At 44.9% G+C, this 22,995-nt stretch overlaps 2 protein-coding genes across 5 annotated transcripts in view; one reads left to right on the top strand and one right to left on the bottom strand.

Annotated features, from left to right (window-relative positions):
* Positions 1-22,995, top strand: part of SLC16A14 (solute carrier family 16 member 14) — a 44,361-nt gene that overhangs the window by 20,672 nt on the left and 694 nt on the right. For 2 of the 3 annotated variants that reach the window (XM_066345295.1, XM_066345297.1), the window contains one exon: positions 2,964-3,941. In XM_066345295.1, coding sequence (XP_066201392.1) covers positions 2,964-3,941 — 978 coding nt within the window. Of the gene's footprint in view, positions 1-2,963; positions 3,942-10,346; positions 13,059-22,995 lie in introns of those variants that run through there. The other variant, XM_066345296.1, reaches the window with a different exon arrangement.
* The window catches only part of FBXO36 (F-box protein 36), an 83,082-nt gene continuing 79,740 nt past the window's right edge, over positions 19,654-22,995 (bottom strand). The window contains exon 4 of one of the 2 annotated variants that reach the window (XM_066345302.1): positions 19,654-22,139. In XM_066345302.1, the coding sequence (XP_066201399.1) occupies positions 21,951-22,139 (189 nt within the window). In that variant the 3' untranslated portion in view covers positions 19,654-21,950. The remainder of the gene's footprint in view (positions 22,140-22,995) is intronic. The other variant, XR_010746609.1, reaches the window with a different exon arrangement.

Raw genomic sequence — 22,995 nt, 5'->3', positions numbered from 1 at the left:
TTGAACCAGTTGAGCCACTCGCTGCAGGAGGGGAAGCGGGAAGGAAGAGGAAGAGTGAGGGGAAGAGATGCAGATGGTTGCTTCTCTTGAGTGTCCTGATCAGGAATCAAACCCGGGACATCCATACTGCAGGCCAGGGCTCTATCCACCAAACAACTGGCCAGGAGACCTGTTCATTTTTTCAGATAAGACAATGATAGGATTATGTTGTTTAATCATAATCAATATTTAAGAGATTCATTCTAAAAATGTTTGCACATAAAATGATATCATCGGAATTTGCTTCAAAATATTATGGAGGGCAATAATTCTGTGCCACAATATTTAATATCAAAGAATTTCTTGGTTGTTTAACAAGTACTTTTCCCCCCCAAAATAAGCACTATTACATTTACTTTGCAACTGAGACTTTTTTTGTTCCTTAATGGTGGAAGTAGAAAATTAATCTTGTATTGAAAGAGATAGCTATTATTTTTTAAATGTGACCACTTGTCTTCCCGTAGAACTTGATCTCATTCCTTTGTTGTGAGCCAGGCATTGTTGTAGGCACCTGGGAGAGTGTTCTAAGGCCCATCAGTGAACAAAACACAGCCCTGACCTCATGGAGCGCCTTATCTAACAAACAGGGGTGCAGGGGGTGGGGGGTGTCAGGTCATAAACAATACATACAGTAAATAAGCCTAATTCTTCTGCAGCAGCCGGCTGGCAGCTGGGGGGTGAGCAGTGTAGGGTGAGAGGCAGTGTGGGCAGGAGAGAGGGACCCAGGAGAACGGGACGAGGCTCTGAAGTCAGGTCTGAATTCCATCCTGATCTCTCCAATTATCAGCCACGGGATCTTGGGAAAGTAACTTAATCTCCATAAAATTCAGCACCCCCCTATTTGTTTGTTTGTTTGTTTGTTATTCTCAGAGAGAGAAACATCCGTTCATTGTTTCACTTATTTACGCCATCATTGGTTGATGCTTGTATGTGTCCTGAGTTTCAGGGAGATAGGACCTGAGACTTTGATGTGTCAGGGCAACGCTCTAACCAACTGAGCTACTTGGCCAGGGCTGTTCAACACCCCCTTTTATAACCACAGCTAGTTTTCTAAAGAAAACTCAATCAGATTAAGCCTGGGAAGCAACCAGCACATCCTCGGCACTCAGTGCTAATTATTACTGTATCAGCCTGTGTGGTCAGTCTGGTCTCCTCCCAAAGTCAAGTAATTCTGCAACTATTAAATGATGCTGAACTAGGGAGGCATCAGCTTCAGGGAGTGACATTGATCAGAGTCTCTTTTATACTGTACGCTGCCATCCTAATGTGGGGAGCTCCAGGTGGGGCCCTGTGATCATTGACATGGGGCTCATGGGTCTGACCAGGCGGTGGCGCAGTGGATAGAGCATTGGACTGGGATGCGAAGGACGCAGGTTCGAGACCCTGAGGTCGCTGGCTTGAGCATGGGCTCATCTGGTTTGAGCAAAGCTCACCAGCTTGAGCCCAAGGTTGCTGGCTTGAGATAGGGGTCACTCTGTCTGCTGTAGCCACCCCCCACCCCCCGGTCAAGGCACTATATGAGAAAGCAATCAATGAACACAAGGAGCCGCAGTAAAGAATTGATGCTTCTTATCTCTCTCCCTTCCTGTCTGTCCCCATCTGTCCCTCTCTTTGACTCTGTCTCTGTCACAAAAAAAAGAAAAAAAAACCCACAAAAAAACAAAAAAACAAGAGAATGGGTCTCATGGTTTCTCTGTCTGTTCCTGAAACTTGAGAACAACCCACAACCTCTTGGCCAGTATTTTATTTATTTTATTTTATTTTCATTTCATTTTATTTATTTGTTTTTCATAGACTTCATTCAGAAGAGCAGGTTTAGGTCCACAGCAAAACCGAGGAGAAAGCACAGACAGTTTCCCAACCACTGGCCCCAATGCAAACACCCCCCACCAGCATTTTAATTGTGTCTGTGCACATCAATCACAGACTGTGCTATTTTCTAGGAAAGATACAATCCAAAAGCAGGGCTACAAATAAGTGTTAGGTGGTTTTGACATGGAGTACATATATTTATGGCCACATTATAATTCCTTTTATTCTTCCAATTAATTTGTGAACAGACTGGCCCCTTCCTGAGACCTCTGCAAATTGCCTGGGGGTGATCTTCCTCCCTTGTCCATAAATACTCTCCCAGGTACTTCTTGCACTTAAACCTGACACCAGAGTCCTTGGAACCCATCCGTTCTCTCAGCAGATCACTAAGCACACACTGCATTGTTCTGGGCAGTAAGGGGCGCGTACCAGGGGTGACAGTCAAGAGGCAGCCCTGCTCTGGAGCTTACATTCTGATGTGCGAATGGGAATTGTTCTATTATTAAAGTCACCTGTATTGCAAAGCCTGCTGGAGTAACTGATGGGCTAGAAACTTTGGGACTGACCCTCTTGGTGCTGACCCGCCAAGCTGCTTTTTTTTTACAGTCATTATCATTTGTTTAAAAACAAACAAACAAACAACCTGACCAGGCAGTGGCACAATGGATAGAGCATCGGACTGGGATGCGGAGGACCCAGGTTCGAAACCCTGAGGTCGCCAGCTTGAGCATGGGCTCTTTTGGTTTGAGCAGGACTCACCAGCATGAGCCCAAGGTTGCTGGATTGAGCCCCAAGGTCAGTGCCTCGAGTAAAGGGTCACTCAGTCTGCTGTAGCCTCCCGGTTAAGGCACATATAAGAAAGCAATCAATGAACAACTAAGGTGCTGCAACGAAGAATTGATGCTTCTCATCTCTCTATTTGTCTGTCCCTTCCTGTCTCTCTGTCCTTCTCTCTGTCACTCTCTGTCTCTGTCACAAAAAAAAGAAAAAAAAAACACAAACAGTATAGAGATCAAAGGTAATGCAGATGACCTTCAAGGTAATGCTGCCGTTCCTGGGCACGGCCACTGATGTCCTGCTGTGCGCTTCTTCTCTCCCTTTCCGCTGTGCAGGCTTCGGCAGCGGGATGGCCTACCTGCCGGCCGTGGTCATGGTGGGCAGGTACTTCCAGAAGAGGCGCGCCCTGGCCCAGGGCCTCAGCACCACGGGCACGGGGTTCGGCACTTTCCTCATGACGCTGCTGCTGAAGTACCTGTGCGCCGAGTACGGCTGGCGCAACGCGATGTTCATCCAGGGCGCTGTGTCCTTAAACCTGTGCGTCTGCGGGGCGCTCATGCGACCCCTGTCTCCCGGGAAGGACGGAAGGGACCCGGCGGGGACAGAGGCGCGCGTCCCCCCGGCTCACTCCACCGAATCGGTTAAGTCAAGTGGACAGCTGGGCAGGGCAGACGAACAGGAGGGCAGCCCCGGGCCCGAGGAGGCGCCGGGGGACCCTGCAGCCCAGGCGGGCCAAGAGGAGGCCGGGCGCAGGCGGAACGTGTGTGCCTTTAGGGTCCTGAAGACGGTGAGCCAGCTGACCGTCCGGGTCCGGAAGGGCGTCCGGGACTGGTACGCGGGCTACTTCGGGGCAGCCTCGCTCTTTACGAATCGAGTGTTTGTAGCCTTTATTTTCTGGGCTCTGTTTGCCTACAGCAGCTTTGTCATCCCTTTCATCCACCTCCCGGAAATAGTCCATCTGTATAATCTGTCGGAGCAGAACAACGTCTTCCCGCTGACGTCCATCATCGCCATCGTGCACATCGTCGGGAAGGTGGTCCTGGGCGTGGTGGCCGACCTGCCGTGCACCAGCGTCTGGAACGTCTTCCTGCTGGCCAACCTCACCCTCGTGCTCAGCATCTTCGTCCTGCCGCTGGCGCACACCTACGCCGGCCTGGCCGTCATCTGCGCCCTCATCGGCTTCTCCAGCGGCTACTTCTCGCTCATGCCCGTGGTGACTGAAGACTTGGTGGGGATCGAGCACCTGGCCAACGCTTACGGCATCATCATCTGTGCGAATGGCATCTCGGCGCTGCTGGGACCACCGTTTGCAGGTAACCCGGGCCAGGTTCTCAAGGGTCGAGTGCCCGTAGGTCATTTGCTTGTGTTCTCACCGATGTTCTGACGTCCGAGGTAAATTAAGAAGGAGGTCTCCATTTGTGTACATGTTTCTTTTTTCTCCCCATTCCTTCCCCTGCCACTCCGATTTCTCATTTATAAACGCTATCGCGTTAAAGGGCGTTCTTCCATGTAGAACGCACGGGAACTTTTGATCCTCATCCGTGAGGCAAGCTGCCAGCCCTGAAGGGGTCAGGGAGGGACCGTGGGATAGTACAGGACCCCCAAGAGCCCCGCCAGGACTGAGGCAGCAGCCTCTTGGGGACAGCTGTTGCTTCCAGATCCTCTATTGTTGGTGTCGGGGGTGTTCCCCAAGAGAAACCAAGACTATGAACTTTTAGATAACATTTCCTGATTTTGAAAAGACTGTAAGCCCAGCGGATCACACCCATGGGCTGGATCTAGCCCTCTAGCTGTTTCCTGTTGCTGCTGTAACACATTGCCTCCAATTTAGTGGCTTCAAACAATACGTATTGATGATCTTCCTGTTCTGGAGGGCAGAGGCCTAGACTGGATCCAAACGGGCTAAAATCAAGGTTTCGGCAGAACCGGGGAGGAATCCGCTTCCCTGCCTTTTGTCTGAGCCAGGGGCGTAGCACCTTCTCATTTCTCTCTGACTCTCTTACTTCTAAAGACACCCCTGATTACACTGGTCTGCCAGATAATCCAGGATAATCCCCCAGCTCAAAGCCTTTGACATGATCCCATCAGCAAAGTCCCTCTTGTCACGTAAGGGAACATTCACAGGTTCCAGGGGTGAGGACTTGGGCATTTAGGGAAAGCTGGCAACATTCTGCCTCCCACAGGCCTCATGGGCAGACATCTAGGACATAATCTCTTACATGTGTTTCCCCCAGTGCAACAGAGAATTTGCTCTCTGCAGTGGGCATACCAGAAGTGATCATAAACACTGAGGGGTCCCATGTCAAGCCTCTCTGAACCCTCCGATGAGGAGTGTTTGTTTAAACTTTGTAGAAAGGCACGTCAGGGTTGGGTAGGTAGACTTAATCTCCAAGAGGCCAGGTACTGGGTAAAGGTGACTAGGTCTATCCTCTGTCTAAAGACTGAAGGCAGGGACCGGGGCCAACTGTCAACATAAGGTGTTGTCTGCAGATGGCTGTCAAGGTGACCAGACCAGGACTGGTGACGACTGTCAGAGTGGCCAGAGGTGTTGAGCAGTATTTTAAGCTAACCTGGTAGAGCCTCAGCTGTTCAGATGTCCCACCCTCTGTTTGCCTGACCTATCTTGCCCTTTATTTTCACATCCTCTGCAGAAATATCTCTTCCCAGTGGATGGGGGCACCCTTGGGCACAGGACAAAGCCCTCCTCGCCCCTTCCTTCTCGGTATCTCTACTTATCCTACAGTTATCACCTTTCCTAGGACCTCACTGGAGGAAGGCTCATGCCAACACATCCATTTTTAAGTCCCCCTCAGAATTTAAAGTTCAAGAAATCATAGATTTTGCCTGTATAGCTAACAGTATTTGCAACTGGCTATGGTTAAGTCCCAAGAATCACATCGGGAAACCCAGTGGCTATATATGGGATCTCCCGGATGAGGCTGCTCAGAGATGCATGCTTATGCACTTTCTTGAGTGGAAGAGAGAGGAATTGCAACTAGAAGACAGAGAGTTAGATATACCCAGTCCTCAGACATCAGGCGTGATCTCTACCTGCTTGGAGATGGACTCTACCTGAACGTGATTCTCCGTGATGGTAGCAACTGTTCTATTAATGGTTAAGAACCTTTTATGAATGTATATTAAATCCTGCTTTGAGGACTCCAGAATCAGTGTTCTGATGTGCATCTCGAGGGCAGCAGCCTACAGAGGACTTTGCTTCTTTTTGCTTGTTTGCTTGTTCTCCTTCTGCTGAACCCCTGCTCTGAGGAATGGCTGAACTTGTCACTGGCTGACCGTATTGTGTCTAATTCATTGCCTTTCCAGGCTGCAGAGCCAGCATTGCAGTGAGGTGCAAGCCCGGCCTTCACACATTGTAGTTCGCAAGTAACTAGCAATGTGAGCAACCAAATAACCACACTAAATTCTTGCGAGAAATTCCCCATAGGCTAGAAATGATTCCTTAGCTGGGGTTGCTACAAAGTAAATTACTGTTCACATCACCTTTTTCTTTTTTTAAATGGGTTTAGAAATGAATGTGTTTCATTTTTCAAAGCACTTTCTACTGGCATCAAAAATTCTGGTACAATTGAGTAGCACCTCAGAAAATCACACATTTCCATTAAGGAGAAGAATGTACAATCAAAGATATTGAACAGATATTTCAACCATGTCACTTAGCAGCATGAACTTCTTGATCTAATTCATTTATAATAAATATTGCTGGGCATTCAGTTCTTCTCTTTCAAAGATGTAATAATAACAGATACTTTTTCAGATGTTCCTTTTTTTTTTTTTTTTTTTTAATCATATGTGCCTTGACCGTGGGCTTTTAGCAGACCGAGTAACCCCTTGCTTAAGCCAGGGACCTTGGGTCCAAGCTGGTGAGCTTTTGCTCAAACCAGATGAGCCCACGCTCAAGCTGGCAATCTTGGGGCCTCGAACCTGGGCCCTCCACATCCCAGTCCGATGCTCTATCCACTGCACCACTGCCTGGTCAGGCATGTTCCCAGTGTAAAATATAGCAAAACTCAGCTACCAGGTTTAATTGATCTAGAACAGGGGTCGGGAACCTATGGCTCACGAGCCAGATGTGGCTCTTTTGATGGCTGCATCTGGCTCACAGACAAATCTTTAATAATAATAATAAAATAATGTTAAAAATATAAAACATTCTCATGTATTACAATCCATTCATTTCCTACCGCTCATGTTCATGGTTGCAAGTGGCTGGAGCCAATCACAGTTATCTTCCAGGACAACACCAAATGTTTATTGGATAATGCGTAACGTACACGGGTCGTTGTATGGCTTTCACAGAATTACATTTTAAAATATGTGGTGTTCATGGCTCTCTCAGCCAAAAAGTTTCCCGACCCCTGATCTAGAATCTACACAGATTTACTCCATTCCCATGAAATGTGACACCCTACCAACAATTTGCGATGTTTTTCACCAAGAGCTGGGAACGCATTTAATAAATAAGAAAAACAGCTGTCACTCAGCATTCGACAGACTCAAATGAAAAGGAAATGCAGTTTAACAGGGAACCAGATTTGGCTCGGAAGCCGTTGATTTGAATTGACGGTTGGATCAAGGTTGCCAAGGATCCCAGGCTGCCCATGGAGGAACGGAGATTAGACCTGTAGGGAGAGATGGTTAAGGAAGAGGCGGGCAGCTTGTCTGAAATGTCTTGGCTCAGAAGAGTTTCATCCACTTGTGCTGGGTCAAAGCACGGGGTCACGTATGGTGTCTCATGACGGCTTTGTATCTGACTTGTAACTGAGTTGAGCTCAAACTAGAAGCACCAATGAAAGATGAAAGGATCCGGAGTCATTTAAAAATAAATCCTAAAAAAAAAAAAATCCTAAAGGTAGATTGGAAAGACCTGTGGGATTAATCTAACATTTAATTGAGGACTAGTCCTCCAATTTGTATTGTTAAGTTGTTTAGTGGCATTAGGTGTACTTTTTAAAAAAGTAACATATTAGTTACTTTTAATAACGAGTGTGTTGAGATGCTTTTACAAACCGTTATACTTTTTTTTTTTTTTTTTACGAATGTAAAAGGGAGAGATGACAGATTTTTAAAACAGAATGAATTCAATTTAAGGCTGTAACAATGTATAATATCCTTCTCAGACCTTTTCCTGCAGAGAGGAAAGGGAGCATGGGGAGGCAGAAGGGAGGTGCCAGGGTGTCCTAAGGGTGATGGTCTTAATCATGGTGCCCCAGAAGGGACACTAGTATGTGTACAGAATAGGTGCCAAGAGAAATGTGTTTGAAACTCCAAAGTATTCAGTACTGCTTGTGCTTGTGGTCAGCTCAGGGCAGTAGGGGAGAGTGGTGTGTATGGGCCACATCACAGAGCCTGGAACTTAGACCAGCCACTCAAACAAAAAGTAAATAGTCTGAAATAAATGCAGATTAATTGCCCAGCTGGTTAGGATCTTGTCCCATTTTGAGGTCCGTGTTAAGCGGCAATGGCAGTTCAGCTCGCTTCCACCATCGGCGTTTGTCATTTAAGAGCCATCATTTCCACGCTGTCACTTGATCATAGGAAAAGTGAGGAATTAACTATTGAAAGGACAGAGTCAGCTTTTTTGTGGGATGAGTGGAATATGAGCACCTTGTTTACAGTTACTCGCTGTTTTCCAATGGTCCCTTACGCATAGTCCTGTCTTGTGTAGACGCTGTTTACGTGTTCAGACCTCTCTCTGCGTTTTCTGCAAAGTGACTCATTCATTTGTCATGATTCACAGTGGACCACGGTCACCAGATGGTGACACTGAGCCGAAGTTGGGAATGTTTTTATTCCTAATCAGTGTGCCTTTCTAATTCAGTTCTGAGGCAGAATCATTATTTTCGGATTATACGTCTAATCTTTTTTTGTTGTAGTTCCTCTTGTCTCAAATTGGAGATTAAGACGATTGAGTATTTTGCTAAGTCACAGCGAAAGAGTCTGATATTTCTTGTGTATATCAAATAACAAGCTCAAAACTTAACTTGTGAAGAATACCCAGAATTCATAGCTTTGGGGTATTTTTAAAAGTTATAATTTTTAAATGCTATTTAGTGTTTGTTTTTCTTTATGACTTCCATGACTGGGCCAGACACATTAATTGCATACAAGGTACAGTAAACAAAGCCATATAGAGAACGACCAGGCAGTCAGAGCTACTGGTTCCCCCTTGACCAGTTACTTTTGTGTAACTGTTTGCTGGGGGGAGAAGGTTAAGTTGAATTTATGCATTCATTCGCCCGTAAGATATTTTTGAAAAGTGGCCATGGAATCCTGTGTTTGGTCATTAAATCATTTCTATTTTTCCTGTGCCTTTGCTAAGTAATGCACTTGAAATGGAACAAGGGAATGCTCCCATGTACATTTTCACCATAAATAAAATTCTTGTGTGCGGCTTCATCTTCTCGGTTTGCATAGTTGGCTACGTGGGGAACGTGGCATGTGACTGAGTCTGAGAATTAATCACTGAAGGGAGAGAAACATCTTATTTCATAGTTTCTGAGGTGCTTTCCCCCCCCCCCCACACACACACATTTTGACATCTTTGAAACTGGAATGCATTTTACAAAATCCTGAAAAACCTTGAGTCATATTTTAATTGACAAGGATTATTTCTTTCCTATTGATACATAGGTAGTGATGAATCATGTAATTAATTCATGGTGCCTTAGAGTTCATGAAATATAGCAGTATTCTACAGAGTGCCCAGTAAGAATATTATATGGAAATGTCTTATCTGGCCTGGAACGTCGACCTGGAACACTGAGGTCGCTGGTTCAAAACCCTGGGCTTGCCTGGTCACATACAAGAAGCAACTACTATGACTTTATACTTCCACTCCTCTCTCTCTTTCTCTCTCTCTCTCTCTCTCTTTCCCCTTTCTGCTCTCTTAAAAGAATAAATAAAATTTTAAGAAAAAGAAAAGAAATCTTGGGCTTGCTCAGTCAAAGGACATAAAAAAAACAATCATTGAACAACTAAAGTAAAGCAACCATACTTTTTGTTCCCCCTGCTCTGTATAATTAATAAATTAAATAATTTTTTTTAAAGAGATGGTATTAGATGACAATATTAGAGTATTATTTGAAAAGAACTGTTAATTTAGTCAGCATTCAGGGCTATTGCTTTGGCAGTTTAAAATTTTATAAATATAAACATTAACTTTTTATAGCTGTACATATCAATTTTATAAAATCTGGGACATTTAATTCTTTCTGTTTACCCTTATATACTTCAGATTGACAGAAAGTTCGAGTGTCTCCTGCGCAGCCTTTTTAATTTGCACTAGAAACTTCTTCAAGGGAGTTTTGAAGGTTTTGGAAAGGATTTGTATTTGTATGTGTGAAACCAGGAAATCATTAAATTCCCTTTTCATTGCTGGCTTTGTGCCGGCCTGAGACTTAGCCCCAGGGCTCCAAGCCAGAAGCTCTCCCTGTGGGTCCTCCGCAGGCCACTGTCCCAGGGCCTTAAAACAATGCCCTAGTGGCTTAAAAGATAAAAGCCTTATTAGCCCCAGTCTGGCACTGAGACCTGCTTCATACAGCCCAGACTGGAAAGTGGCGAAAGAAGATGTTTGGGGCATTAAGTGATATATAAGTAAATTATAGAAATATTTATAGTTGTAATAAGTGTTTGTTTTGTGTTCTTGACTTATCAACTACGTTACACTAAATATATATATATATTGTTTTGTTTTGTAGGGTGGATCTACGACATCACACAAAAATACGATTTTTCCTTCTATATATGTGGTTTACTTTACCTGGTAGGAATACTCTTTTTACTCATTCAACCATGTATTCAAATTATAGAACAGTCCAGAAAAAAATCCATGGGTGGTGCACATGTGTAGCGTCTCGTTCTGTGTCATGTGAGATTTCTGTGTGGTTCTCACGCCTACCTCGCCTGGTCGCTGTGAGGAGCCAATGATGTATCATGGGAAAGCGCTTTGTGCGGTAACCGGCACTGTCACTTGTAAATGCCATTGTCACGGCTTCATTTGAGAGCAGCACCGCCATCTTCCGCGCGGGGAGAAGTGATGCGGCTCGGTATTAAGGACTCCACCGTGTTCTAGAATGACGACTCCCTTCAGAGACAGCTTACTAGTAATTGGCAGACGTGCCCCTGTAGACATCCTCCCCTCACCATCCACTGGAACTAGGGTTGCAGATACAGTTTTTTAAAACAAAGACAAGGGGTAAAAGCATTTCAGTCCAGCTACAGGCAGACCTTGTTTTATTGTGCTTCACAGAGATCGCGCACGTGTGTGTGTGTGTGTGTGTGTGTGTGTGTGTGTGTGTGTGTGTGTTTCTACAAATTGAAGGCAAGACCCCCACCAGCAAAAAGATTACAACTTGCTCGATTGAGAGACTCCCTCTGTGGCCGTGGTCTGGAACCAAACCCACAATACCTCTGAGGTCTGCCTGAACTTAGAGTGAAACTAGAGTATCGAAATGCTCTGGAAAGCTCACCAGTAAAATGGGTTTGAAGCACAAGAATATGACGAGATTTCAGAAATTGTTACAGGGAGCTATTGATCTCTCACTGTAAACGAAATACAGGCTCTAATTTTAAAGGTAGTACATCTAATACAATTAAAGAAAAAAAAATATATATATTTATATTTATGAAAGCATTCCACAGCTAGGGAGTATAATTTCTCAATAATTGTCTACAGAAAGCATTTCCATCCATCTGGATTCAATAGGATCCAGTGATCCACAGAATCTTAAGACACAACCTAACAATTTCCTTAGCGAAACTTGTTTTTTTTGTGCTCACAATTTCTGAATCAAGGGCTATGAGTCAAGCACTTTATTCATATCATTGACCTCTTTGTTTCTGAGCACAATCTGGAGCCTATAAAAATTTTTTTTCCCTGAGTTTCTTGTGCCCAATAATAAAAAAGAGACCTAATTGCGGTTGACACGAGAGAACTAATTGGTAGTTGAATCATTTGTAAAGTGTGTTGCACATCCAGAATGTAAGACTGTGAAATCGTGAGGGTAATAAACAGAATGCTCTTGGTCTAGGCATCTGTGCACCTGACATTGGAGTCGTGGTAGCAAATGGCCCCTCTCTGGTGCCTGAGCTCCGCACAGTTTTTAAAAGGAGTCTCTTGCTCTATTTCATTTGGAAGACAGCTGTGATCCATGACATCCAATAACGCTCTTCCTTTATCTGAGATCTCTATTTTTCTAAGCCAGACATTTTTCAGACTGCAGAATGTTCTTCCCGGAATCATTTTGAAACTTCTGACTGACTGCCTTACTTGTTTACACATATTTTAGAACTGTTTAAATTTCTACTCACCATTTGCTCATCGCACACAGAAAACCCTTTGATACCATTGCCAGTGTCTGGGGTCCAATTTATCTGAAGTGAATACAGACCATTCTCAGTTACCCCTGGTCACTAGAGGCAGGAATGGTCCTAGTAATTAGAATCATAGAATGTTACCCCAAGCCTAATTTTAGCCAGCAGTTTCAGTTTCTTAGCTACGAAACCCTTCAGAGCTTGTTTAACAAGTGATTACATGGACAAATTTCCTTTTTGTTTCATCTTATTATTTCCTGCCCTGATGCCTAGTAGGAGGGGTTGTGTCATGAGAGGGACCTTGACAATAACAATAACAATAAAAGGCAGCTAACGGAGAGGAGAAACAGAGCGTGGCTGATATACACACTCAATATTAGCTCCGATGACTTGAGACTTGCCTGCAAATGATTCCGGATGATAAATTGCATGGCATACTCCATTTGGCTCTCAACACAATGACCTATTGGTTCCATTACAGCTTTGGCTGCTGATAAAGAACCTAGCTCTTGACTTTGATAAAGGTAATCTTCCATCCCGAGGCAATCTCTCTCTCTATTTATCATGTAATTAGGATGGTTAGGTGGAAAGGCATGTGTGTTTTAAAACTGACTATAGGACTTCATTAACTTTTATTTTCTGATAACACCAAATTAACAAGAGGCAGTGTTCAAGATTTTGAATGGTGCTATTGCCAATGCGTTTCGATGCTCGCCCTGCGCTGGCGATGCCATCATAAATACCAACCACTTTTTATCCCCAATGACCCTGCTATGATTTCATAAACCTGTTCAGGTTCAGTGTACAGCTGTTTGTTGACTGACTGTATGTATGGATGTGGTGGTTTCTACCACCTTTGAAGTTGCCATTTTACAAAAACCACAGTAAAATCTGTCTGCAATATTCATGTTGACAACAAAATAAAGGAGAACTCTATAAAGAATTACAGCACATGTATTGCTGTTTCCTGTTTAAAATGTTATTATTTACAGTTCTTTGAAGGTGTTATGAAAGGTTATGTGCTTGGTAGGTTTCCCTTCATGTATCCAAGTAATTTTTTATTGACGTACAACTAAATAAATTTTGTCCTGTTTCAAGATGGCCTGTGAGTTTTTGTATACCATCTCCATTTTCTTGGCCTTGAAAGGAAAACTCCTGAAGTATAACTGATGATGATCTGTTTGGTTCTTTGCCCTGGAAGTTTTTCTTAGGTGTGGTCATAGAACCACCTGGAGAGAGTCACCCGGGTGTCAGAAGGGCCAAGTCTAGCTATTAAATTGACCATGCACACACCTTTTCATCTAATGATGGCATTTCTAAAATATTTTCCTGCACATGAACAAAGACAAATGAACAACAATTTTAAAAAATTTTACTGTCCACCTATAGAAAACTGTTAAATAAAATATAGCATTTATGCAACTATTTTTTAAAAGGCAGATAGATCCATATGTTAAATTCAAAAAACAATATCCAAGATATATTGCTAAAAGAAAAAAAATCAAGACAAAATACAGTTAATGTGCTCCCAATTGTGTTTTGCTAACGACAAAAGAAAGTTATTCATATGGTTTGTATAAGTACAGAACATTTCTGGAAGGAAACACAAAGTATTAACAGTGGTCACTCTGGAGAGAAAAGTTTGAGAAGTGGGGGTAGGTCTTTTATTCTTATGAACATAATGCCCTTTCTATTTAAAACTTGTATCTAAGGTTTTTTATTTTTACAGAGACAGAGAGAGACTTAGAGAGAGGGATAGATAGGGACAGACAGACAGGAACGGAGAGAGATGAGAAGCATCAATCATCAGTTTTTCGTTGCGACACCTTAGTTGTTCATTGATTGCTTTCTCATATGTGCCTTGCCTGTGGGCCTTCAGCAGACCGAGTAACCCCTTACTCAGGCCAGTGGTCTTGGGTCCAAGCTGGTGAGCTTTTGCCCAAACCAGATGAGCCTGTGCTCAAGCTGGCGACCTCGGGGTCTCGAACCTTAGTCCTCCACATCCCAGTCTGACGCTCTATCCATTGCGCCACCACCTGATCAGGCTAAGGTTGTTTTAAATGAAGATTCCTGGAGCTACTTAAAACCTAATGAATTGGAATCTTGGGGGATGGCACCAATAACCCACCTTTTAGAGAAGCTTCTCAGCTGGGTCTTCTGCACAGTGAGATTGGAGACCCACTGTCAACATATTTAAGAGTTAAACATTCCAATCAATTTCAAATACTTGTCCTGACTCTCTTGCGTTGATTATTTCCTTTTATACAACATCTTGGTCAATTACTACAGTTAGAGCATGCAGAGTGTATAATATTTTCACTCTACTACATCTTTCTGCTTTCATGGTCCTTTCTCTTATTTTTTTTTTTTTTTTTTTTTTTGTATTTTTCTGAAGCTGGAAACGGGGAGAGACAGTCAGACAGACTCCCGCATGCGCCCAACCCGGATCCACCCGGCACGCCCACCAGGGGCGACGCTCTGCCCACCAGGGGGCGATGCTCTGCCCCTCGGGGGGGGGGGGGTCGCTCTGCCACGACCAGAGCCATTCTAGCGCCTGGGGCAGAGGCCAAGGAGCCATCCCCAGCGCCCGGGCCATCTTTGCTCCAATGGAGCCTTGGCTGCGGGAGGGGAAGAGAGAAACAGAGAGGAAGGGGGGGTTGGAGAAGCAAATGGGCGCTTCTCCTATGTGCCCTGGCCGGGAATCGAACCCGGGTCCCCCGCACGCCAGGCCGACGCTCTACCGCTGAGCCAACTGGCCAGGGCCTCATGGTCCTTTTTCAATCAACAGATGTAACTCGGGCTTCTCCAAGAACAAGGCAGGCTGAAGTCTGTGCCTGCCCTCTAGCCAATGTGCAGAAGTCAGTGGCTGTTGCATAGAACAAAGTGACAAGGCGGTTGTTGGGTATCCTGTTTAGATGAAACTGTAATTGATAATACAATGGATACAGGAAAGTTCAGTAAGGTGACTGAAGAGCTATTATAAGTGTGTCTACTTGTCAACTGGGAGATACACACTACCAGTGCTAGCCTCAAGGTTCAAACTCTTGGGTGTCAGGTCTCCTTTATACTCCTGAAACCCAATGAAGACCCTAAGCTATTTTGTTTTTGTGAGCTGTATCTTATTGATATTTACCACATTAGAAGGCAGAACTGGCCTGATCGGTGGTGGCACAGTGGATAGAGTGACCGCGAACACCAAGGTAGCTGGTTTGAAACCCGAGATGGCTGTCTCAAGCACAGGGTTGCCAGCTTGAGCACAGGGTCGCAGACCAGATCATGGAGTCACTGACATAATTCCAAGGTTGCCAACTTGACCCCAAGGTCACCATCTTAAACCTGAGTTCACTGGTTAAATCCCAGGTCAAGGCACATATGAAAAGTAGAAAGTGAGTTAATGCTTCTCTCTCTCCCTCTCTGTCCCTTTCTCTTTCTCTCCCTTCCTCTCTCTCTCAGAAAAGCAGAACTGAGAAAAATTTAAAATATATATTAATTTTAAAATAACAATAATGAGCTTACTGTTAATATAAACATTTTAATGAAAGTAACCTTATTCTGCTCCCCCCCGAAACTACAATGGTGGCGTTGTTTTACAGTTTTGTAAATTTCTTTAATCTCTGGCTTGAGAGGAGACAGCTAGATTTTTATTTTTTTCTGTATTCATTCTGTTGTTATATGTGGTTTTGTTAGATACATATGAAGAAAATCTAGCCTCATACTTCTGTGTTGTTGGAAAGTGGTGGAATATATAAACAGTCTTCAAAAAATTGTGTGTGGGGGGGGGGCGGGGATATTTGATATCACACCAAAACTCAACAAACAGTATTTCTTAGAGGTTATTTTCAGCGTGCAACCTGACACAATATCAATGAACTTTTTGTAAAATATTACATTAAAGGCCATTGATCTGTCTTGCACTTTGAAGGCATCTTTTGCCTGTCTGTGATTTTGTAACATAACGCTTTCATTATTTGGAGAATATTGGTCCACTGAGTTTTGTAGATCTTCCAAATGTTTTCATCTTTCATGCAGTATTTTATAATATCATTTGAGTTTTGTGTGATTCCATTTATATGAAATATTCAGAATAGGCAAAATCAGAGAGATACCATATTCGCTGGGAGGAGAGGGGGAGGGGGAGGGGGAGGGGTTGCTAATAGGCCCGGGGTATCTTTTCCAGTGACAAAAGTGTTCTGGAACTAGATAATGGTGATGATTGCACAAATTTGTGAATATATAAAAACTACTCTAGCCTGACCAGGCGGTGGCGCAGTGGATAGAGCGTCGGACTGGGATATGGAAGACCCAGGTTCAAGACCCCGAGGTCGCCAGCTTGAGCGCGGGCTCATCTGGTTTGAGCAAGGTTCACCAGCTTGAGCCCAAGGTTGCTGGCTCGAGCAAGGGGTCACTCAGTCTGCTGTAGCCCCTGGTCAAGGCACACATGAGAAAGCATTCAATGAACAACTATGGAGCTGCAATGAGGAATTGATGTTTCTCATCTCTCTCCCTTCCTGTCTATTTGTCCCTCTCTCTGATTCTCTCTGTCTCTGCCACAAAAAATAAACAAAAAACCCCCCAAAAACTTAAAAAAACAAACAAAGAAAAACCACTCTAAAAGGGGTAAATTTTATGATATGGGAATTATAGCTCAGTTGAGAAGGTGATCAAAGCTCATGGAAGGTGATCAAAGTTTTCCAGAATTCTAATCCTTTTGAAAGCTTAAATATGATCATTGGCAACAAGTACTGCAGTTATTTTCCTTGAAGTGACAGCCTCATTTTCTATAACATGTGTGCCCAACAGAACCAAACGTCTTTCATGAAAAAAGCAGCTGCTCAATTAGCACCCTAGGTGCAAGAGGGCTTCCGCTCGAGACTGTTGGGCTTTGATTAGAAATAGGTGTGCCGTGTGCATTGGTACTTCCTGTTTGTCATATAGAATATTATAAAGGTGTGGATTCAGGTAAAGACTGAATAAGAGGTGTTGATTTTTATGGTTTCACCCAGGACCTCCTTAAGTGAACCTGGCCATTATTTGACTGCAAGCACAGGGCAGTGAAAAACGCAGTGATTTCAGCACATGTTGGTGTGAATGTTTTGACTCAAATTAATGCACCAGCTGCGTGACCCACCATTGCTTCTGCAACCACCAGAGTGAGTGACGTTATTTAGTATGTTGCCTGTTCCCAGCATTCACAGGGGAGATTTTTGACTAGTTACTGTGATACTGGATGAGTACAAGCAAAACGATGAATCCAGACACGTCAATTGATGTTCGTTTGTAAGACAAAAGTCAAGATCTGCCGACGAGATGTTAACTCAGCCTTCATGTCTGCAGCTAAATCTTTACTGTGACAAGATACTGAATCACTAGGAAGTGGCCCCTCTGAGAGTTCTTCTGCTGACTCTCCATCCAGCTTGCATTCTGCAGCGTCAGCCGCACTGGTTTGGACGCCTTTCCTGGGGGATTCAGTGCTGTTACTCACCCTGCAGGGTACTTCAGCGGCTCCTGCACTCTGGTTTGAAAAGCTGTAACGATCAATGTCTGGCATTTAATGAACTCATCACATCTACATTTAAAATGTTGCTTTTTCTTTAAGCTCTGAATGATGACCCTCATAACAATGCCACCACTTAAGAGGTTCCCAAAAGGTAAAATTTTGACTTCAAGATACCTTTTGAATCATATTTTGTTTCAGATTTACACTTTTTTTTAAGGAGATTTCAATGCCATCTTTTTCGGCATCCTTAGGCTTAGAGGGTGCAGCTGTGGGCTGAGAAAGCAGGGTTTCCGATCTCCCCTTCAAAAACTCACAACCCCCCCCCCCAAAAAAAACAAACAAACAAAAAACTCACAACCCACCCTGAGATATAATAAGGAAGGGTAGTGCGTGGCTTAGGTGAACTCGAGGTCTCCAAGGTCAAAATGTTCAGAGGGCAGTGAGCTGGGGGAGCATGCAGATGTTGACTAAGTGCGAGGACTGAGAAGCAGCACTTGTCACCTAGGAAAGGGGACCAGAGCCACGTGGGGAGCAGAGATCACAGGTCACGCACTCATGATGAACTGTGTGGCCCGACAGTGAGAAGCAGAGACGGCTGGGTTGAGGGTCTCAGACTGGCAGTGGGAGCCTCCTCTGTTGTCAGGCAAAGTCAAGGAGGAGAGTGGCAGGAAGAAGAGAGGACTGAGTCTGGGAAAGGACCAGTGAGCCATGTTCGATGCCTTCACTCAGTACTTGACTTAGTTTCCCCTAAGAGTCTGTGGGCACCTTGAAGGAGCACTCATTCTCCTTTTATTTACATGGACTTAAGATGCTTTATAGACAAAGGGGTATGAATTGAGTTCGTCAAAAGCTTGGAATACTCTCCGGATAACTAAATTAGAATGGCCCCTTATATTACGTCCCAGGCTTTTCCCCTTATAATTTCAAATGTGACCTTGGGCAAACCCCCATCACCTTCTCAAGTTCTGCTGGTCCAAAGGAGGCACAGTGCGTTTGTGGAGACAAACACAGACATGGTGGCTATCAGTCTGAATCTCAGCGTTACCACTTACTGCTTCTGTGACCTTGGGAAAATTTATCTGTCCCCTCTGAGAACTACTTAGGTTTTATAGTCTACACACCGTGACTCGGTTACTGTGTGAAAGTGATCACAGATAGTATATAAACTGTGGCCCAATAAAACTTTATATACAGAAACAGGCGACTGGTCAGAATAGACCTATGCCATGGTTTATAAACCCCCCATTTATAAGGCAGAAGTAATTCACTTACCTTCAAGGGCTGCTGTAAGAATTAAACTGGATACTACCTGTTTATTTCTCGGTGCACAGTATCCAGTCAATAAATGGAAGCTGCTCTTATTGTTTCTTAAGGTATTCCAACTTAGACTGTGACCATGGATCTATGGCCCTACGCCTTTCTGGATGGGGCAGGACAGATTTCCCAGTTGAAAATAACTTCTCTGAGTGGAGACCTGTGTTTGAGGGAACATGATAAGCAGGCAACCGGAAGTCCTCTGTAGCTCCCAGCCTCGAGGGTTCCATGTTGCAAGGGCACTCATGCTATTCCTGTGTGTGGGCGACCCCATTTCAAACAATAGGTGAGGCCAAGGCAGTAATTGTACTTTGCAAAATGACAATAGATAACCTTGTGCTTTCAACTGCAGCTGCACATTTCTCTTTAGTGTGGTGCTACCTTATCTATGTAACGTTTTAACATCCAGTCGAAGACATCCATTTCAAGTTGAAACCAACCGTTCAGAGTTGAAAAGCTTGGACACTCTCTCATTGTATTATCTTGGGACAAACTGAAGATGAAGGTCCCTAACCTAAAGCTCAGATCAAACAACTACGCTGCACAACTGTTTTATGTTTTTAGTAAGGTGGTTTAACATTACTCTTCGGCATCTTGGGAGCTTGTTTGGGGTAATAAATGAGGGCCGATGACTACCTTGTACACAAGCAGCTTGGAAAACAATGACAAATGGTGGCTGGTGATTTGACCTTCCCCCTGCTTCACGCCCCTCCCCCAAATCATAATCTCTCTCAAATTCTTGGGTCTACTCAGTAAAAAAAGAAAAACATTTTGCATTCCATATAACCGAGGTTTATGCATGTACTGTGCCAACCTGTTCAGGAAAAAGTAACAGAAGCTGACGTTAGTTAAAATATATTTATTTTTCAGTTTAATTATAAATTAAATAGTTACATTTGCTATTGTTAAGAAATTGTTCTAACTTGAAAACATCAAAAAATATCAGTGTTTTACTTTTACAGTTACAATAGTAAATGATAACAGTAGAAAAAACACTTTGGACCGGAAAGATGTGAAAGGGAGAGATTCTAAAACGCTGTGGCATTTTACTGTGCAATGGCACGTCACAAAGCATAGGAGCTGTCACAGGCGGAGGGGCAAAGCAGCGCTGTTTTCAGCTGACGGATGGTCACGTGGGATCTGACACGTGGGAAGTAAGGAGGGAAGAGAGGCAGAGGGTTTCGACCATGGAGGATGCCGGGGCTACGCAGCAGGATTTTAGGTTGATGATACTGTTTTTGTTCGGGCAAAAATAATTCTAGTCAGGTAACAAGGCACCCAAGTTAATAAGACAAATAATTACAATTTAATCCAATAACCTATGTTATTTTAACTACTATTTAATAATAGCATATTAATAACTCATTTTCATTTGTTCTTTACTTTTAGCATCCATTGTTATATCAAAATATTTTATAAAGATATTGCAAGTTTTCTAATGGCCATATTTGTGTTCTCACTGACTCCTGTTGAATCTATGATTATGCAGGCCCATAAGCTTTCGGAATCTGTCAGTTGATAAAACACAAGGCATAACATTTTTAAGCTGTTGACATTTTGCATCGATGTTACAAATGATGTGAAATTTCGTATTTATACAGTTATGCTGACATGCCGAATGGGGCATCCACACGATGTTGCACACGCGTGGTATTAGCCTGTGTGCTGTCTCTGAAAACCCGGCAGGAAGGGAAGTCTGGAACTTGGGGAGAAACAGGCAGCAAAGCCCCTTGGAAGCAGGTGTCCTCGCCTGCCAGCCAGTCACCGGCACCCGGCAGCATCGCCCCGGGCAGGGAATGAGGCCCGGGTTTCTCGCCAATTAAATCTTTGCCCTGTGCTTGGAAGACATCCGGGCACAACTCTGACAGGCAGGCTCCTCACCTGCATGGAAGCAGCCCACCTCTGATTTCACAGGGTCCCCTGGAAATCTATGCCCAAGGGTTAAGGAGGAGTGAATGGAGGTTGAAATCTGGTTTGATAGTAACACAGGGTTAATGAAAAAGAAAAACATATCACCACGCCATGGCGGTGGAAGCATTTGGGAAGAATTTCCTTCCGGGGGTCCCACTGCGCCACAGGGGTCCCTGTGGCGTGCAGGCAGGAAGGGGTGTGCGTGTTGGGTCTTTCCAGGTAGCAAAGTGGAGGGCCCAGGAAAGAAGAAACGAGAAGGCTCACAAGGTGAAGGGAGTGAAAGCTCTCTGCTCTGTGGCCTAGAAGGAGCCATTCGATTCCTCGCTGCTGACCTCACTGACTGGGGGCCTGACCGTCCGAACAGCGCAGGAAGAAGACAATTTTTAAATAACCCATCTCAGGGAGATAGAATTTCCTCCCCTAACACGGTACTGTTTTTACCCCCCTCTCAAGTTAATAGAATACAAATGATGCTTCGGTTTTTACTCAGTTACCCACGGCCTGTGTTCTTAAAAATCCCACTTATACAAGTGGTAACTGTCCACATTCCTTTGGGAAACACATCCCTCTGAGAAATACAGATAGGTTTCTTTGGCCAGGTGGAGTCCTGGGGGTTGGACCCTGGACAGGTGTACAAGGAGAGGGCCTGGCTGGTCTCTGGCCATGCCCCCAGGCCAGGCAGAGGTTGTCCTTGTGGAGGGTGATACCTGGTCCCTGGGCCCCCAGGTCAAGGCCCTGGATACCTACTCTGAGGGGCCGGGCGGGGAAGACAGCTGCACTGTCCGGGAGTGCCTCCTGAGGCCACCGCCCCTCACACTCCCCTGTGGGGACACTTTCCTGTGGCCTCCTGCTCCGTGGCTGGACTCAGATGGCACACCACCAGGAAAACACTCAAAAGCCTGGCTCCCTTTTCCAATGTCTAGATAAAATAGATATGTAATAAAAACCTACAAATAGCCATTTACTGTTTGTTTCTATACAGCTGAATGGGGGGGGGGGGGGGGCAGGCCAGACATCCACAGGTTTCCTGTCCCGCAGCCCTTGTGCGGGAGCCATGATGTGACTGTCACCAAAACAGGCCTGTGGTTCAGGCCATGCCCTGCAGAGGTGGTTTGCTGCATCTGTGAGCAAACGCTCTATGCTTTTCGGATGGCTCCATGAACCAGCAACACCTCTTAGATCTCAATGAAAGGAAGGAGAAGAGATTTGGACACGGCAGGAAAACACAGCCATGCCTCAATGCCCCTGCAGGAAAAAGAACACGTTCCTAGAACTGGCTGTGTCCCTGGCTTCCTTCTCTTTGCTCCCTCTCGTGGCTCTCTTGCTGAAGCTGCAGCATGTTGGTGAAGAAGGTCTGTCTCCAGCCCACCGCCAGGGCCAGGGCCCTCATGTCAGAGGTGATGTCGTCACAGTAGGACTGAACTATCGGCTCCCACAGTTGGTCAGACCTGCAGAGCTGTGGGTGGGAAAGGTCAGAAGCGGGTTACATCACGTGTAGGTTAAGGGAAAGTGCTGCATTCACTCATGAGACCAATCTCCAAGCCCTGCTGCCTGCGAGACGCTGGACAACACACCACCTGGGCACGAAGTTGTACCAGACACAATGCCCGCCTCTGGAAACGTCCTCTTTGAGGACAGAGGCGAGTGCACGAATATTGAGAGGACAGAGCAATGTTGCATTAGTGGAATAAATTCTGATCTCATTTAAAATACAGAATGCAAGGCACTTAAATATATAGAGTTCATACACAACACTTGGTTCATTTCCAATTAGCCGCACACAGAGGCTAATGATGGTGTGGTTAGCCGATCTTCGGCCCAGTATTGCATCAGCTTCTCGGGCAGGAGCAGCTGGGTCCTGCTAAGTCTGCGCCCATTTTAACTCTCACTCAAGCCATCTCTCCCCTGGGCTCATCCAGCTGACGGCTTAGTCCACTGCAGGCTCCTCAATTGCATCCAGGTGACCAAGCAGCCCTTGGAGACTGCCGACGGACACGTGGAAAAATCCACTCCTTCCTGGTGCCACGAGTTTTGCTCCAAGCCCTTTGCACACGTGACATCACACCGCGCACCAGCGCGCCCTATGAGACTCGGCCTCCTCCCTGAGCCCGCCCAGTACGTGGCGAAGTGAGCCGTGCTCCGGAACCCACCTTCTCTGAGATGGTCTTCTGCATCTGGGACTTCAACCAGGGGCCATGAGGCTAAACACAAACACGACCCCTCTTCCCAGTATGTGCAAGAGGCCGTGCTGCCCTCCCTTCAAGATCAAAGCTGCCCCAATTCAGCTTCCATTGACCCAAGCATTTCCTAAT

The sequence above is a fragment of the Saccopteryx leptura genome, chromosome 7 (assembly GCF_036850995.1).
Source record: "Saccopteryx leptura isolate mSacLep1 chromosome 7, mSacLep1_pri_phased_curated, whole genome shotgun sequence".
In the NCBI taxonomy this organism is placed as follows: domain Eukaryota; kingdom Metazoa; phylum Chordata; class Mammalia; order Chiroptera; family Emballonuridae; genus Saccopteryx; species Saccopteryx leptura.
This window is presented reverse-complemented; position numbering and strand designations above follow the sequence as displayed.